Below are 19,482 nucleotides of genomic sequence, written 5' to 3' on the forward strand. Positions count from 1 at the left end.
ACACATAAATTATAAATCAGTGTCTCAAAACGTCAATAAAAGTTTGCGCTTGTGGTATTAGTTGCAGACATAATGTTTTTGCCTTAGTCATAGTTATTGGTCAAACATTTTCCCTTCCAGTTCAGAGAATTTAATTCCAGTGGCTTGCTTGTGTTTGGCCATCGAATTAAAGGAATTGACTGAGATATACTTCACATCTTTTCAACAACTCTTCAATATCTTTATCAATCTTTGAATACCAAAAATGGCTTCTTGCTCTTGTTTTCACATGGACTATCCTTATTTGCACCTAATGTAATGTCTCAGAATCTTTGCCTAAACTCTGAAGAAATAATGACTTTTCAACCTCCATGGGAGACAGCCTTGTTATCCAACAGTTCATTTCTACATTGTCATGTTCTTGGTCAGCAATCAAACACTTTACTGAGCATCACTTTCATGCAATTTTCTTCACAAATTTTCCTGGCAGACATTGGTATGTCATTTTTGTATTTGAAATAAGTCACAGCTACCTTACTTTCCAGAACTGAATCAATCTTCAGAGAAATCTTTAAATAATGTATTAGCATAATTTACTGGCTTATGATGTTTAATATCACATTAGTGGCTAATTTTATTTTTGGTCCTCCTTACTCATAGACCAGTTTGTGTCCTCTTGGCATTTTCCATTGAAAAATGTACTTTTTCTGACCACTATTGTAAATAACATGCTGTATTTAAATTTATTTGCGTCAGACAATTTCTTCTCATCAGAGAGACTTTGTTCTATCCTATAAGTATCAATGACAAGTAATTGGATCCATTGTTGTATTCTACCCAATACTCAATTATCTATGGTAAAATGAGATTTACACTCTTGTGAGTGAATGTGAACAGACTTTGTTGAACATAATTGCATACTAAAGATGGTAAGAATGAAATCTTACAGACTTAAGTTCAAGTTTTTTGAGATTTAATGTCAGTCCGACATAGTTCCTAAGAAACGTGTACAGTAGCTGTTCCTTGCGTCAAGGTATAATTAACCTTTTAGGCTACATTTCTTTCAGGTCCTATTAACAGATGGACATTTAACTCTTAAATCTGACATCCCACCACATCATCCAAAAGACTCTCTCACTTGTGGCATTAATCCCCACAGTATTCTCAGCCCTCTTGGAGGATTACATTCTTCTCTCTGCAGACATATACATTTCTATAAGTCCATTGAAAAGTAGAAGTGCATTATTGCTGATGAGGTGGCTGCTAAAATCCATAAGAAGTTCCTGCATAATACTGTGTTCTGTAGGCTAGATGGCAAATTGTTTTCCTCCCCTATGTATTTCAAAGACTTTTTTTTCAGAATCTGTAGTTTTATCAGTAAAAATGAGTCAGGCTGTTTGCATTCACATGATGAAAAACAGCTAAGTTGTTATGAATTTTCTCCATATCAATTTGAAAAGGACTAACTTTTCTGAGCAACCACAATACTTTCAAATTTATATGCTGTAAGCATCATCATAAGACTGTGAACCTAGCTGTGCTGATCATACAATAGTTCAGAACTACGTTATACTGTATTATACTCAACAGCTTAACTATAATTATCAAAGAACATTTACATATATGAATCAGAACCAGAAGTAGGTATCTTAACCCCCTTGAACTTGTTCCACCATTCTATAAGACTATGACTAAGCTGATTATAATCTGAAATCGACATTCCCACCTATCCACAATAAAGGTTTAAGCTCTTGTGTATCAGGACTCTAGCTACCTCTACTCTAAAAATATTCAAGGACTCATTTTCACCACCTTTTCATGAATAGAGCTCCAAAGAATCCCAAACTGTTTGAAATGGGTGACCCCTGATTTTAAACAACCACCCCCTAGTTTGAGATTCTCCCACCCAAGAGGAAACATCATCTGAAGATCTGCCCGGTCAAGACCCCTTGGAATTTTATACATTTCAAACAAGTTGCTTCTTACTCTTCTAAATTCTAGTGGGTACAAACACAAAGCCTTTCCTCAGAAGACAACCCTCCCATTCCAGGTATTATTCTACTAAAATTTCTGAACTGCCTCCAAGGCATTTACATTGCTCCTTAAATACGTGCTGAAAATGTGTTGCTGGAAAAGCGCAGCAGGTCAGGCAGCATCCAGGGAACAGGAGAATCGACGTTTCGGGCATAAGCCCTTCTTCAGGAAAGCTTATGCCCGGAACGTCGATTCTCCTGTTCCCTGGATGCTGCCTGACTTGCTGCGCTTTTCCAGCAACATATTTTCAGCTCTGATCTCTAGCATTTGCAGACCTCACTTTCTCCTTAAATACGTGGCCAATACCGTGCACAGTACTTCAGATGCGGTTTCATAGTGCCCTGTACAACTGAAGCATGACCTCCTGACTTTGTAATCAATTTCCCTCACAATCCATTAACTTTGTTAATTACTTGCAGTACCTGCATACTAGTCTTCTGTGATTCATACACTTGGATCTCCAGATCACTCTGCATCTCAGAGCTCTGCAATCTCACAGCATTTAGATAGTTTTTTTCATTCTTCCTATCAAAACTGGATAATTTCACATTTGTTTTCACAATATACTCCATTTCCTACTAACTTAACCTTATTTTAAAATATTTATTGATTTTATGGGAAGTTTGTGTTTTTGGGTGGCCAGCATTTATTGCCCATCCCTAATTGCCCCTTGAGAAGGTGGTGGTGAGCTGCCTTCTTGAACTGCTGCAGTCCACCTGCTGTGCGTTGACTTGCAATGTCATTAGGGAGGTAATTTGACCCAGCAATATTTCAAATATCAATTTGCAACCTCCTCTTCACAACTTACTTTCCAACCTCTCTTTGTATTATTGGAAAATATGTCAACCATACCTTCCTTCTCTTCATCTAAGTCCTTGATATAAGTTATGAATAGTTAAGATCCCAGCACTGATTCTAGTGGCACATCACTCAATATATCTTACCAACATGAAAAAGACCCATTTATTCCAAGTCTCTGTTCTCTGTTAGCCAATCTTTTATTCATACTAATATGTTACCAAACGCCATTTTTTGCAATATTCTTAGATGTGCCACCTTATTAAATGCTTTCTCAAACTAAATGTAAAGTACATCCACCAGTCTTATTTTATTTACAGCATGTGTTACTTCCTGGAAGAACTTCAATAGTTTGACCAATTGCAATTTCCCTTTCACAAAACTATATTAAAACTGCCTGATTATCTTGAAGTTATCTCAGAGCCTGACTACAATATCTTTAATAATAGCTTCCAATATTTTCTGTGGTAGAGGTTAAGGTAATTGAGCAGTAATGTCCTGCTTTCTCTCTTCCTCACTTTTGAATGAAGGAATTGCATTCACTCTCTTTGAAACTAATGGGATCATCACCAAATCAAGGGAGTACTGTAAAGACGCTAGGATGAATTCCACGAGGAAGTGAGCAATTGTCAGACAGCAGCTGCAACAATTTAGTCAGTACCACTTCTCTATTGTTTTCCTGAGTTCTTCCCTCCCCTCTATTTCCTGATTTCTTTCTGTTTCTGGGATCTTTCTTATATCCCCTAAGTGAAAACTTATGTACAATTCCTGTTTAATTCATCTGTTGTTTCCTTACTTTCCATCATTAGTTATCCAGTCTGATTATCTACAGGACCAATGCCTATTTTGTTAACTGTTTTCTTTTTTAGATATTCATAGAAACTCCAACTAGCTTTTATCTTTCTAGATAGCTTTCTCTCATACTCTATTTCCCCTTTTTATTGATGTTTTAGATTTTTTTTGCTTTTGTAAAATATTCTGCCCAATATTCTGACCTGCTAACAGATTTTTGTACCAGTATATGCTTTTTCTTTAAGTTTGATTTTATATTTAACATTTCTAGTTCACCATAAATGGTAGGTTTCTTGGAATTTTTCTTGGAGAAAGTGAGGACTGCAGATGCTGGAGATCAGAGCTGAAAGTGTGTTGCTGGAAAAGCACAGCAGGTCAGGCAGCATCCAAGAAGCAGGAGAATCGACGTTTCAGGCATGAGCCCTTCTTCAGGAACCTTCTTTGGAATTTTTCTTGCCAATTGAAATTATCGTTAGACTATTAATCCAATGAGCAAGATAATGTTCCAGAGACTTGCATTCAAATCCAGCCAGAATTTGAATTAAATTTAAAATCTGGATTTAGGAGTCTAAAGATGGCTATGAAACTGTTGTCAATTGTCAAGAAAATCCATCTGCTTCACTAACATCCTTAAAGGAATTGTTATCCTTACCTGGCTTGGCCCTACATGTGACTCCAGACCCACAGTAATGTGGTTGACTCTTAACAGCCCTGGGAAATTAGGAGTGGGTAATAAATACTGTATATACTCGAGTAATAGTCACATTTTTTTAGTACTTTTTAAAGTTAAATTTATGGGGTCGACTATTACATGGATATTACTTTTGAGGGACTGAGATTCATGCCCATCAAACTTTATACTGTATCATTAGCAGAAGCCCAACTGATCTCTAAACAGACACAAGAAGTTATGGTACTTCTGAAAACTCGGAGCAGAGCATGACGATCAGTAGACTGGAAGACCCAGAGCAGAGCAGGATGATCGGCGGACTGGAAGACCCAGAACAGAGTGGGATGATAAGTCGGTTGGAAGACCCGAAGCAAAGCGGGATGACCGGCAGACAAAAAGACCCGGAGCAGGGCGGGATGACTAGCGGACTGCAAGACCCGGAGCAGGGCGGGATGACTAGCGGACTGCAAGACCCGGAGCAGGGCGGGTTGACTAGCGGACTGCAAGACCCGGAGCAGGGCGGGATGACCAGCAGACTAACTCATAAAAATTGATCTGTTATCTGTGAGGAACTAAGGTCGGCTTTTACACGAGATATATGGGAAATTCCATATTTTTTGGCCAAAAGTAGGAGATCGACTTTTACATGAGATCGATTGTTAGTCGAGTCTGGTCTAGCCAGTTCCCAAGAATTTTTTTAAAATTCTGAAATATCACCATAAACGTTTGCCACTGCGTCTCTTTTGAACTATTGTTTAACCTGATTTGCCGATTCACTTTCAACAGATATACTTTAATGCCCTATACTTCCCTTCATTTGTGTTTTAAAAAATATATCGGACTCACTAGTGTTTTTCTCAAACTGAATACAAAATTCAATTGTATAATGGTTGCTGTGATCCTGGTGGGGGAAGCGGGCTTTGTTATAATTAATTATCCTATCTCATTTCGCATTATCAAGTCGAGTATAGCCTGCTCTCTGGTTGGCTCCAGAACATACTAGGAGAAAGTGAGGACTGCAGATGCTGGAGATCAGAGCTGAAAATGTGTTGCTGGAAAAGCGCAGCAGGTCAGGCAGCATCCAGGGAACAGGAGAATCGACGTTTCGGGCATAAGCCCTTCTTCAGGAAGAAGGGGTTATGCCCAAAACGTCGATTCTCCTGCTCCAGAACATACTATTCTAACAGACTATCTGTAAACATTCCATAAACCATTTATCCAGGCTGCCTTTACCATCTGACTTTCCTTTTGATATGTAGATTAAAATCTCTCATGATTATTGACACACCTTTCTGACACGCTCCCTATTACTTCTTGACCATCCTTCTGTGTGAATATTTCAGTGTGCATGTACACCACTCCCTCAAGTGACTTTTTTCTTTTATCATTTTTCATATCTACCCAAACTGTTTCCGCATCTTGGTTTCTTGAACTGAGGTCATCCCTCTCAATCATGCCATCATTCCGAAATATCCTGTACCCTTAAAGATTCAGGTCCCAATCCATGTTACCCTGCAGCCATGCTTCTATAATGGCTATCAGATTGTAATTTCTAATTTCTAATTTCATTCTCATTTTAACCATTTTATTTCAAGTGCTGTGTGCATTCAGATACACAGTCTTTGTATTATCCTTTATGTAAATTCTAGTCTTTGAGTCATCATTCATCTCTTTAATCTGATTTTCCCGATACCAAGTTGCATGTAATAATGCAGGGATGATGACCTTTGAGGTTCTGCTTACAATAGACAATAGACAATAGACAATAGGTGCAGGAGTAGGCCATTCTGCCCTTCGAGCCTGCACCGCCATTCAATATGATCATGGCTGATCATCCTTAATCAGTATCCTGTTCCTGCCTTATCTCCATAACCCTTGATTCCACTATCCTTGAGAACTCTATCCAACTCTTTCTTAAATGAATCTAGAGACTGGGCCTCCACTGCCATCTGGGGCAGAGCATTCCACACAGCCACCACTCTCTGGGTGAAGAAGTTTCTCCTCATCTCTGTCCTAAATGGTCTATCCCGTATTTTTAAGCTGTGTCCTCTGGTTCGGCACTCACCCATCAGTGGAAACATGTTTCCTGCTGCCAGAGTGTCCAATCCTTTCATAATCTTATATGTCTCAATCAGATCCCCTCTCAGTCTTCTAAACTCAAGGGTACACAAGCCCAGTCCCTCCAGTCTTCTTGTGCCTCTTGGTTTGGTGCTGAATTTCAAAATTATTGCTATATATGTGATTCATTTGACAACTTATTTTAGCTTTGAACACCATAACATGTTTGTATTCAACATTTTTATGGAAAAGCAATAGTGAAATAGCATTTTTAAAGTAGAGTTTGTTTATATAGGAAGACTCAAAACCAACAGTCATCAAAGATGAAATTGTTTAATCATAGCTTTTGCCTTAGTTGGCACAAGTCCATAGTCCAGATCTGTCTCTACCACAACCTAATTAAGACCATGTTAGTCATCCCAATATTGGGGGAAAATGACAGCAAAAGCAGCATAATGAATGGAGCTGTTGAATTTTATAATTATACAATTGATGATTTGGACGAAATAACATATAAGCCCTGATGTCACACACAGGCCTGTTGCCTGAGTTTTGTATGCAATGTTAGCCATAACAGATTTTGTATACTTAGAATAGATTACACAATAGGAATATAATTGCAAGTGTAATAGATACTGTTTCACTAAGTGGCATCATTATTTGATGGATGATGTTACGAATTATTTCATAAAGCAACAAATCAAGGAGTTGGAGGTGGTACAGACTGGTGAAACTTTGCAAATGAAGTGATAATTTGCACCCACTAATAATCTGAGGTCTTTAATGGAGGCTTGACAGGAAATAGTACTGGGAACTGAAGGAGCCAATATACCTATTCTGAACACAGAAGGATCACCCAACTGCTGAGTGAACTGAAGACTGATGATGGGTGATAGACTTTCCTGGGAATGAAATAGCTACTCTCAGTTAACCTCAAATGATGAAGGTACTGATGATTTCACCTTCCTGATACCATAACAGTTGTTCCAGGTTTGATATATTTTGCCCTACTGGGGGCACATCTTGTACCATCATGAGTTTTATGGGGTCTTAGGTTCCCAAGATTGAGTGGATGCTTCCAGGACATAGATCACCAAGTTCCTTTCTCTATATTGGGATCCATTGGCATGCTCTGTAAATGATGACTTTCCTCCAGCAGCTAACTCCCAAACAAAGACAGTTAAAATCTAATCCTGCATTCAGATAAGGTAATTAATTGAATGTAATGATTCGGAGATGCCGGTGTTGGACTGGGGTGTACAAAGTTAAAAATCATACAACAGCAGGTTATAGTCCAACAGGTTTAATTGGAAGCACACTAGCTTTCGGAGCGACGCACCTTCATCACAATCACCTGATGAAGGAGCGTCGCTCCGAAAGCTAGTGTGCTTCCAATTAAACCTGTTGGACTATAACCTACTGTTGTGTAATTTTTAATTGAATGTAACTCATTTTGGCCTCAAGAAATGCTCAGTTGAAAAATGATTGTTTTCTGTTACTATCATCTGTAATTCCTTCTTTGTTCCATTCTGAGAGCTATTGAAACATCAAATGCAGCATTTCAGTGGCTTCATTCGCAAAAAAACTATGAGCGTTGTCTAACATTTAGAAACTTTATGATGGATGTTTTTGTGTTTATTTGATTTATAGCACTGAAAGTCCAAGGTCTACATGAAATAGTTACATGTTTGATTTATGCAGACATTCTCACCAAGGTGCAATAAAAGACTAGTTGTTCTATGCAACTTGTTTGTGCCTGTGGCAAAAGAAAATATCAGAAGAGGCATGGGTAAAACCTACTGCTCCATCTGGAAATGAGCATAGAAAAGCGACTATAGTATTGGAGGTGAAAAGGCAATTCATGTTCTTTCAAAGTATTCATGTCAGGACCAGAAAAAAAAAGATATTGAAGATCCTAGTTTTGACTTTTGAAGCAGTAGCCAGTTAAATATCAGACACATTTTACATTCTAATGTAACTGAAAACCTGATTCTTATTGAATTAGGTAGATGTTATCATGTCTGCAAGGGTCTATATTTTCTCCTCGGCTGCAACTCAATATTTGAAAAAAGACATCTGTTTTATTAATGTACAGATCTGAGTTTATCTTTATAATGTAAACCCAGCTATATGGGCTTGCAGGTTTCTAAATGTATATTTCTTTTCCCTTTCCAAAGATCCAGTGCATGGACCTCAGAATGTCGAGGTTGTGGATGTTCGATCACGACAGTTGACTATTCATTGGGAGCCATTTGGTTATGCAGTCACTCGTTGCCATAGCTATAACTTGACTGTTCAGTATCAGTATGTGCTTGGTCACCGGGAATACAAAGCCGAAGAATTGATGCAGACGTCATCACACTATACACTGCGAGGGTTACATCCATACACCACAGTGAAACTCCGGCTGGTACTACTTAATCCAGAAGGAAGGAAAGAAAGTGACGAGATAGTTATCCAAACTGAAGAAGATGGTAAGTGCTTGTCTCTTCCTGTAACATTACCTCCCTCATGACATCTAAGAGATTTGAGGGCAAGAGTTTATACCACTTCAAGGATATACCCTTTTCCATTCAGGTGCAAGACCAAGAAATCAGATTAAATTACTTACAGTATGGAAACAGGCCCTTCAGCCCATCAAGTTCACACCGAAGAGCAACCCATCCAGACCCATTCCCCTACATGTACCCCTTCACCTAACACTACGGGCAATTTAGCATGGCCAATTATCCTAATCTGCACATTTTTGGACTGTGGGAGGAAACCAGATTAGGTGGGAAGCTGGATGATCAGATCCCATTTTTTTCCTGGCAGTTCTCAGGGAGGCATAGGTTTGTGGCAAAGGCTTCATCCATCGCTCTTAAAATAACAGGCAAATATATGAAAGATGTACTCAGGGATGTAGACTGCAGGGAATTTCCTCATTCCAGTCTAATGTGAGAGAGAGAGAGAGAGAGAGAGAGATACTTCATAGCACACATCCCATAGTACTGAACTGTGTATTAACAACAGAAACACAACTCAGACACCCTTTGTCAGAGAATTGCGCAACTCTACCAATAATGATGCAGCATTATGAAAGAGTTCATGTGTTAAGATTGTTTACACTAATACTATATGTTTTTACACAGCTTAAATTGCAGAAGTGTCATCTCATTTAGTTTACCATGCACACACTCTAATGAATTGATAAACAATGCACAGGATGTCTGTGAAAGGAACTTTCCTTAGCATTCCATGCCCGGTACCGTTTTCAACCATAATTCACAGCACTTCTTCCATTGGCACCCAGTATCTCTAAGTAGGTTCCATCTAAAAAAAATGAACATGACGTAAGAGTCCTAAGGATCAGGAGCTGGATGTCGTCTACTTGCCATTCACTATCAATGGAAAAAATGTGTTGGAGTAGGGAATTGTGATATTGGGTAAAGAAGGATCTCTGTGGAAAATAACATTAGTACCACAATTAATGATGTAACATAATGTTTGATCGTGAACAACATTTTTTTTAAGATGAAGACAAAAGCTATTACATCTGCTATTATATCATATTTTGCTGTGAGTTTACTGTCACTTATTGAAGGGTCAAATGTAAAAGCAGGCCATATTGTCCATCAGAGTTTGGTTCTTTACACAGAGAACGGTGGGTTCATGGAATGCACTGCCAGCAATGGTAGTAAAGTCGGATACATTAGGGACTTTTAAGCAACACTTGGATAGGCACATGGATGATAATAAAATGAAAGGTATGTATGTTAGATTAATCTGAGAGCAGGATAAAAGGCCAGCACAACATTGAGGGCTGAAAGGCCTGGACTGTGCTGTACTGCTCTATGTTCCATATATCGTACCAGTTTGTGGAAATTGGCAATTTGTCATTTTAATACGAGTTCCCAACTTTTTATCCATACCCTTCAATTTTCTTGCTTTTAAAATAAATATCTATCCTCCCTTTAAACACTGCCAATCTTTGGTTGCCTTGACTTCCAGGTTTTACTGGAAGACGAAAGTGATTTTGTTTATCATTAGCTGAAAACCAGTTCAAAGATGAGTTTTTAGCCAATTGAAATTACAGAGTTGAAATATAAAGTGGCCACTTTAGATTCATCTTTGGTATGGTTTTCTTGAACAAAAGGAAAAAATATTGCTGAAAGAGCTAACATTGTCTGGAGCTTAAGGCCTCTGGATAAATGAAATTATCTGTAATCATAAAGCTCAACATTCAAAAATAGTTATTTCTCCATATTGTAGGAGATGAATAAATATACTTCTCTACTCTGTTTGAATCCTAGACTTTCCTCTCACAACCATGTCCTTCATTCTTTATACATTACCTTTGGTGAAGGCTGTGCAGGGATAATCACTATAATATTTTGTCACAAATATTTTAAATCTGTGCCTACAAAGTTCCTCCATGTGTTATTTTAAAATGTTTTTTAATCCAGCAAAATGTAAGTGCAGAACAAGAGTACGAAACTCATGCATTTATATATTTTTTCTGCATCCTGATACAACTACCATTGAGAGGGACACTAATCCTTAAATGTTAGAATATTGATGAGGAGAAATAATATTCTGCTGGAGAAATAATATTCTGCCCTATTCTGCTGGACCTGATCTTTGTCACATATTGTGTGAATGAGAAGCGCACAGCAAAATATTTAAATTGCTATCTTGCTTGTCATGAAGATAAAGCTGTCCTTGTAACTATGTGCAGCGACATTTCAAATATATCTATTATATATATAGACACATATATACAAATATCCATTAATATGCTTCTGACATTCAGTTGAGCCTAGGTATGGAGGAAAAAAGATTGTTCTGGTTGTTAATTGTCACAGCATTGAAAATCCTTTGGTAGGTATTTTCTCTGGTTAATGTTTCTCACAGAATTGCTTCTTTAAAAAAAACACTGTACAGATTTTCTACAAAATTGTAAGTATCTACCCAAATTCATTTACAATGTTATTACACTTTGTAATAAAGACAGCACTACCTTCAGGTGTCAAAAAACAATTAAAATAAACTTAATTCCTTTTCAAATAGAAATAGATATAAAATTCAGTATTTTATAATAACATTTATTTTAACAAAAATCTTAAAAATCACCCTGATAATCTTGTTTGATATAAAATAATTTCTTTGGAAAAAGTACTTCATAATTCTCATCCTTACAATCCATATTGGCAATGGAGTGATTAGAGATTGAAGCCTGGAGAGTTCATCATTCATCTCTATTCAGTATCAACAGGGAAAACAAAGATGGAGCATCTGTTTATTAAATTTCAGTGTCTGTATATAAATCATTCATTTTCTAATGGTTCAAATTTTTAATGCACTTTTTAAATTTGTGTGTCCTTTCCAGGCAGTCCACTTACAGAGTTCTCCTTTCAGCTAGTGAGAATTTATATGGCGAGATCCTCATCTCAATGCATTTAAATCATCTCAAGATAAGTTTAAAGAGCAATCAAGAAGTCTCTTAGGCCATTTTAAACTGGTGTGACGCAAGAATTATACTCAAGGCTGTGCTAAACTGAAGCATCATGTGACCACTTGTTTCAGGACACTAACTACACTCCCCTCTAGATTCTGAAAATCACCAGTAATGTTGAAATCGCAGTTTAAACTTAGTCTTAGTTCGAGTGTCAAACAGGGAAACGGGGTTAGATTTTCTGTTTATCAAAGTAAAATGAATTCTCCCACATTTAGGCAATAATGTTCGTTACTTTAGTTACTATGGTGCTTGCACAGTGTGTGTACTTCCTGTGTAGCTGGGTGCTGGATACCATGTTGGGAAGGTCATCAGTGATGGAAGTATGCAGAGTAGGCAGACCTACTCAGACATTTTGCTTTAATTACTGTCCACATCTGCCTTTCAAGCCCAACCCTACCTCCTGCTCTGTCCATCCCTGGAGAAGAAAATCCCACAATTCACTTCAAAGTGCATTCTGAGGATTCCAATGGCTGACCCTTTGGTCCTCCATTCACCACAACTGTAGCAACTGCTTTGCTCAACTACTCCCTCCCCTCTACTTTTGATGCCTGAAATCTAAAGAAAACCATGTCTCTCTCTCACCCTGCCCATTCCTCCTTGTACTTATTTTTGGCTAACTTTGTTTTAGACAGTAGACAATAGACAATAGGTACAGGAGTAGGTCATTCTACCCTTTGAGCCTGCGCCACCATTCAATATGATTATGGCTGATCATCCTTAATCAATGTCCTGTTCCTGCCTTATCTCCATAATCCTTGATTCCACTATCCTTGAGAGCTCTATCCAACTCTTTCTTAAATGAATCCAGAGACTGGGCCTCCACTGCCCTCTGGGGCAGAGCATTCCACACAGCTACCACTCTCTGGGTGAAGACGTTTCTCCTCATCTCTGTCCTAAATGGTCTACCCCGTATTTTTAAGCTGCGTCCTCTGGTTCGGCACTCACCCATCAGCGGAAACATGTTTCCTGCCTCCAGAGTGTCCAATACTTTAATAATCTTATATGTCTCAATCAGATCCCCTCTCAGTCTTCTAAATTCAAGGGTATACAAGCCCAGTCGCTCCAGTCTTTCAGCGTAAGGTAATCCCGCCATTCCAGGAATTGACCTCGTGAACCTACACTGCACTCCTTCAATAGCCAGAATGTCTTTCCTCAAATTTGGAGACCAGAACTGCACACAGTACTCCAGGTGTGGTCTCACCAGGGCCCTGTACAGCTGCAGAAGAACCTCTTTGCTTCTATACTCAATCTCTCTTGTTATGAAGGCCAGCATGCTATTAGCCTTCTTCACTACCTGCTGTACCTGCATGCTTATCTTCAGTGACTGGTGTACAAGAACACCCAGATCTCTTTGTACTGCCCCTTTACCAAACTTGATTCCATTTAGGTAGTAATCCGCCTTCCTGTTCTTGCCACCAAAGTGGATAACCATACATTTATCCACATTAAACTGCATCTGCCATGCATCTGACCACTCACCTAACCTGTCCAGGTCACCCTGTAATCTCCTAATATCCTCCGCACATTTCACCCTGCCACCCAGCTTTGTATCATCAGCAAATTTGCTAATGTTATGACTAATACCATCTTCTATATCATTAACATATATTGTAAAAAGCTGTGGTTCCAGCAGTGATCCCTGCGGTACCCCACTGGTCACTGCCTGCCATTCCGAAATGGAGCTGTTTATCACTACTCTTTGTTTCCTATCAGCTAACCAACTTTCAATCCAAGTTAGTACTTTGCCCCCAATACCATGCGCCCTAATTTTGCTCACTAACCTCCTATGTGGGACTTTATCAAAATCTTTCTGGAAGTCCAGGTACACTACATCTACTGGATCTCCCTCGTCCATCTTCAGAGTCACATTCTCAAAAAATTCCAGAAGGTTAGTCAAGCATGATTTCCCCTTCATAAATCCATGCTGACTCTGACCTATCCTGTTATTACTATCCAGATGTGTTGTAATTTCATCCTTTGTAATAGACTCCAGCATCTTTCCCACCACTGAGGTCAGACTAACTGGTCTATAATTTCCTGCTTTCTCTCGCCCACCTTTCTTAAAAAGTGATACAACATTAGCCACCCTCCAATCTGCAGGCACTGATCCCGAATCTATCGAACTCTGGAAAATAATCACCAACACATCCACGATTTCTTGAGCCACCTAATTCAGTACCCTGGGATGTAGACCATCAGGCCCCGGGGACTTATCAACCTTCAGACCTAACAGTCTCTCCAACACCAATTCCTGGCAAATATAAATTCCCTTCAGTTCAGGTCCTTCAGCCACTGTTACCTCAGGGAGATTGCTTGTGTCTTCCCCAGTGAACACAGATCTGAAGTACCAATTCAATTCTTCTGCCATTTCTTTGTTCCCTGTAATATATTCCGCTGTTTCTGTTTTCAAGAGTCCAATTTTAGTCTTAACCATTTTTTTGCCTTTCACATACCTAAAAAAGCTTTTACTATCCTCCTTTATATTATTGGCCAGTTTACCTTCATACCTCATTTTTTCTCTGCGTATTTCCTTCTTAGTAATCCTCTGTTGTTCTTTAAAAGCTTCCCAGTCCTCCGTTTTCCCACTTATCTTTGCTATGTTATACATTTTGTCTTTTAATTTTATATGTTTCTTAACTTCCCTCGTCAGCCACGGCCACCCATGCCTCCTCCTGGGATCTTTCTTCCTTTTTGGAATGAACTGATCCTGCATCTTCTGCATTATACATAGAAATATCCGCCATTGTTCCTCCACTGTCATCCCTGCTAAGGTATTGCACCATTGAACTTTGGCCAGCTCCTCCCTCATAGCTCCATAGTTCCCTTTATTCAACAGAAATATTGTCACTTCTGATTGTACCCTCTCCCTCTCAAATTGCTGATTGAAGCTTATTGTATTATGGTCACTACTTCCCAATGGCTCCTTCACTTCAAGGTCCCTGATCAATTCTGGTTCGTTGCACAATACCAGATCCAGAATTGCCTTCTCCCTGGTAGGCTCCAGCACCAGCTGCCCTAAGAATCCATCTCGGAGGCACTCCACAAAGTCTCTTTTTTGAGGTCCAATACCATCCTGATTTTCCCAGTCTACCTGCATGTTGAAATCCCCCATAACAACTATAGTATCATCTTTGCGGCAGGCCAACTTCAGTTCCTGATTCAACTTACATCCAACATCCAGACTACTGTTTGGGGGCCTGTAGATAACTTCCAAGAGGGTCTTTCTACCCTTAGAATTTCTCAGCTCTATCCATACTGACTCTACATCCCCTGATTCTAGGTCCCCCCGCGCAAGGGACTGAATATCATCCCTTACCAACATGGCCACCCCACCCCCTCTGCCGTTAATCTGTCCTTATGATAGCACGTGTATCCTTGAATATTCATTTCCCAGGCCCTGTCCACTTGAAGCCACGTCTCAGTTATCCCCACAATATCGTATCTGCCAATTTCCAAAAGAGCCTCATCTTATTTCTAATGCTTCGTGCATTCATGTATAGTATTTTTAATTTGTTACTGCCCTCATCCTTTCCATCAACTCCTAGTTCACTCAACCTTACAGCATGATCCCTTTTTGAGTTTTCTGCCTCATTGATTGCAGCATGATCCCTTTTTGTGCTCTAATATTTCCCCACCTTACTAATCTTAAAGTAGTTTTTGTTGTTTTTGGTACTCTGTCCAATCTGTTGAACTGCTACTTATCTTTATCTGTCTTTTCTTAAGAGACTTATACTGTCTTTGACTTTTTGAGTTTACCACAGGTGGTAGTGGTGGTGGTGGAGGGGGTGGGATGGGGGGGGGGGCAGTCTGTCTCTTACATTTTTTACATTTCTTTGTTGGAATTTATCTACTCTGTGCTTTCTGAAATATTTTCTGAAGTGTTTGCCACTGCATCTCTGTTGACCTAACCCTTAACTTAAATTGCCAGTTCATATTTGATAGCTCTGCTTTCATACCCTGATAATTGCCCATGTTTAAATTCAAAATAGTAGCCTTGGACCCACACTTCTGTCCCTTAAACTGTACGCAAAATTAAATCATATTATTGTCATTGCTACCCAGGGATGCTTTGACTATGAGGTCTGTAATTAATCGATCTCATTGGTCAAAACTAGTTCCGGTATCATCATAACATGTTGGTCTAATAAATGGTCCCAAAGGCATTCAATGAATTTATTTTCTCAACTATTTTTTCCTATCTGATTTTTCCAGTCTACATGCAGTTTAAAATCTTCCACGATAACTGCTGTATCCTTTGGACAATCTCTATTATTTCTGTCCTATCATTGGGTTCTGTTAAGGGGCCTACACACAACTTCCAAAAGTGATCACTTGCCTTTATAATTCCTTTCCTGGTTTTCTGAATATGGGTCATCTCTTACTATTCTGCTAATATCATCGTTAATTAACAGAACCACTAGTCCATCCTTTTCTAGTTTCCTGTCTTTCCAAAATGCCACATGCCCTTCAATATTTAATTCCCAATCTAGGTCATTGTGCAACCTTGTCTCAGTTATGGTCACTAGATTGTATTTATTTAACTCAATTTCTATTACTAGTTAGTCTGTTTTGTTTCAACTGTTGCATACATTCAAATTCAGTGCCTTAACTTATGATCCTTTTATTATTGTTGTAATCACTAATCGTGTGTGCTGATTGCACGAGGATCTGTATTCTCTGTCACTTCCTATTATTGTCTATCATTTCCTACATTAATTCTTTCCTCTTTTGAATTTTCCCAATATCTTATTCACCATAGCTTCCAAAATTTGGGTTCTTGCCCCCACTTATTAGATGGCACGATTGCTAATGGGTGGCACAGTGGCTCAGTGGTTAGCTCTGCTGCCTCACAGCGCCAGAGACATGGGATCAATTTCTGCCTCAGGCAACTGTCTGTGTGGAGTTTGCACATTCTCCCTGTGTCTACATGGGTTTCCTCCGGGTGCTCCAGTTTCCTTCCACAATCCAAAGATGTGCAAGTCAGGTGAATTGGCTGTGCTAAATTGCTTGTAGTGTTAGGTGCATTAGTCAGGGATAAATATAGGGTAGGGGAATGGGTCTGAGTGGGTTACTGTTCAGAGGTTCAGTGTGGACTTTTTGGGCTGAAGAGCATGTTTCCATACTGTAGAGAATCTATTTTCTTCTTAGTTTAAAACCTCTTCTACTTCTCTATGAAGTCTGCAAGAACATCAGTCCTAGTATGGTTCAGATGTAGACCATTCCACGAGGCCAGATCTTACTTTCCTCAATGTTGATGCCAGAGCCCCACAAATTGCATATATCACAGGACACCAATACAAATAAATCGCATTTAGGACTTGGCCACTACCAAGGCAACAGCACAAAAACGTTTATTTTTCCAAACCTCCAGGCACATAAAATTCAAATAAGACAAAGCATTGAATAAGAAATATAAGCACAATAAAACAGCTGCCTTCGCTTCAAGGGGAGTTACAAGGGCAGTGAGGTTGTTAATGACCAGTGCAAATGAGTTCCAAAAACAGTCATAAACATGTTGAGTTCACGTGTCTTCTACAGAAAGCTTAATTGCAGGGAAGATTTAATTGTGTTTAATAAAAGTGATCAATGACTTGGTGCCACTTTATAATAATTTCAACATGTTTACAAAGGATCAGATTTGTGTCGTTTTTAATGCTGGTTATCCTATTTATATGTTTGCTCTTTCTAACAATTCAACATTGAAACCAATCTTCATTAACTCACAACAATTACACAGACATATTTGTTTCAATTTACTTTGTTCCAAAAGCACTTCTAGATGTTCTGTACATTTAATAAACCATCAAGTACACATTTGCCAGTTATAAAAATAGCAGTTAAAGGCAGTTCAGAAGACACACATGACATCAGTCTTGCTGTCCTAATGGCTTTGAGCTTTACGAACCAAGGAGGTAACAGGCATTTGTCCCAGTCTGTCTGAGTTAAGAGATTTCAGCCAAACAGGGAGTGTAGCACCATGGACAGCCTCACACAGCTGGGATAAAGATGGGAAAAAACAGCTTGGGTTCTTGCTACAGCTTGCTGTAGTAGCTGAGCTACGGAAAGGATACAAGCAGATTCTCATTGACGAATGCATTATATTTAGCTGTAAAACCTAAAACAATTAAATTGCTTCCAGCACTATCATTTAGGTGTCCTGCCAGAGCACATTAGGAGCAGTGGAAGAAAACAGAGAAATTTGATAGCTTCACAAAAGGAGACAAAATTGGACAGAAACATAAAAACAAATTGCATTCATTAAAGAATATTTTTTTTTAAAATTTCATAAACAATTGAAGAAAACAAGAATTCCAAACTCAGGTTCTCAAATGGTAGTCAGCTATAACACCTCTCATTAAGAAAATAGTTGTCAGGGGAATAAAGAATACACTTCTAAACTACTTTCTGTTGTAAATAGGTATCTAAGGGTCTGAAAGGGTTAATACTGAGGTGTGCTATAAACACCGCCCACTATGATGTCATATGGATGTGTAGGCAGAACAACTTCTGATCTTGATGGAGAGAGTCCTACCACTGGTCCTCCTCAAAGTCTGTGTAACTAGGGGTGGACCTTCCTTGTTTGTAGTTAAAGTTCATTTTATCAAATGAGTTTCCTTTTGCCTGGTCACTGGGGCACTGTGAAACTTTTCTCATGCAATCTTCTGCTCTTTACCTCATTAATTATACAACTGTGATCTTGGGTGCCTTTCTTAGGGAATTGCATCACTAAAGAGGCAAAGTGTTTGCCAATTCTAGGAACTTCATGCCATAGTGCCATACTTAACATCACACTGCCACCACTTCAGTTGCTGTGAGGCAGAATCTGACTCTCACACTGTAATGCTTGACCTTTAGTACTGAGCACCTAGCCCACAGGAAAGAAAAGCTCACTCTCTAGTTTGCAAACAGGGGACTGGAGGTGTTGGTGGACAGAGTTCCGGAAAGTAGGGCCGTCCTTTTTTTGTATACTGTACAGGAGACTGTGCCACCAAACCAAGTCATCCTGGATCCAATTTGTCTTTTAAGTCAGTACCATGTCCAAGTGATGTGGGTCACCCAGCAATGCAGGAGGAACGTCAATTATTTTCAGCATTCCACAAGGATAAGTGTCACCATTTTGCTCTGCTACTTTGCACTCACAGAGCTATGACTCATTCTAGCTCTGACACTGCACACATCTCTCATCAGAGCTCATGGACTACCTCTCTCTACCTCTCTCACTATTGCACATATTTTGTCTGCTTAATGGCTCTTACCCACTTTATCCTTTCAAATTACTACCCTCTCCCGTCCTTTGCTCTCTCTCCTTATTCACTGGAGACACCTCACCACCTGTCCTGCTTGCCAATCACATATAACTGCTCTGCCTTCATGTACAATCCCTCCTTTAGTTGCTTTACATGATTTGGGCCAGCCAAATAACATTGGACATGATTTGACAATAAACAGTAGACAATAGGTGCAGGAGTAGGCCATTCTGCCCTTTGAGCCAGCACCACCATTCAATATGATCATGGCTGATCATCCTTAATCAGTATCCTGTTCCTGCCTTATCTCCATAACCCTTGATTCCACTATCCTTGAGAGCTCTATCCAACTCTTTCTTAAGCTATTTTGGAATGAAGCACATCCAGCTGGCACTTGCTACAAGTCT

The 19,482-nt window shown here is 39.1% G+C and overlaps 1 protein-coding gene across 7 annotated transcripts in view; it reads left to right on the forward strand.

Annotated features, from left to right (window-relative positions):
• The window catches only part of ptprt (protein tyrosine phosphatase receptor type T), a 1,424,809-nt gene that overhangs the window by 870,757 nt on the left and 534,570 nt on the right, over positions 1–19,482 (forward strand). For all 7 annotated transcript variants that reach the window (XM_043710562.2, XM_043710557.2, XM_043710558.2 and 4 more), the window contains one exon: positions 8,509–8,805. In XM_043710562.2, the coding sequence (XP_043566497.1) occupies positions 8,509–8,805 (297 nt within the window). The remainder of the gene's footprint in view (positions 1–8,508; positions 8,806–19,482) is intronic.

Source organism: Chiloscyllium plagiosum, unplaced genomic scaffold (assembly GCF_037043375.1).
Source record: "Chiloscyllium plagiosum isolate Xiang-an unplaced genomic scaffold, Cpla_swu_hap1 HiC_scaffold_15, whole genome shotgun sequence".
In the NCBI taxonomy this organism is placed as follows: Eukaryota; Metazoa; Chordata; class Chondrichthyes; order Orectolobiformes; family Hemiscylliidae; genus Chiloscyllium; species Chiloscyllium plagiosum.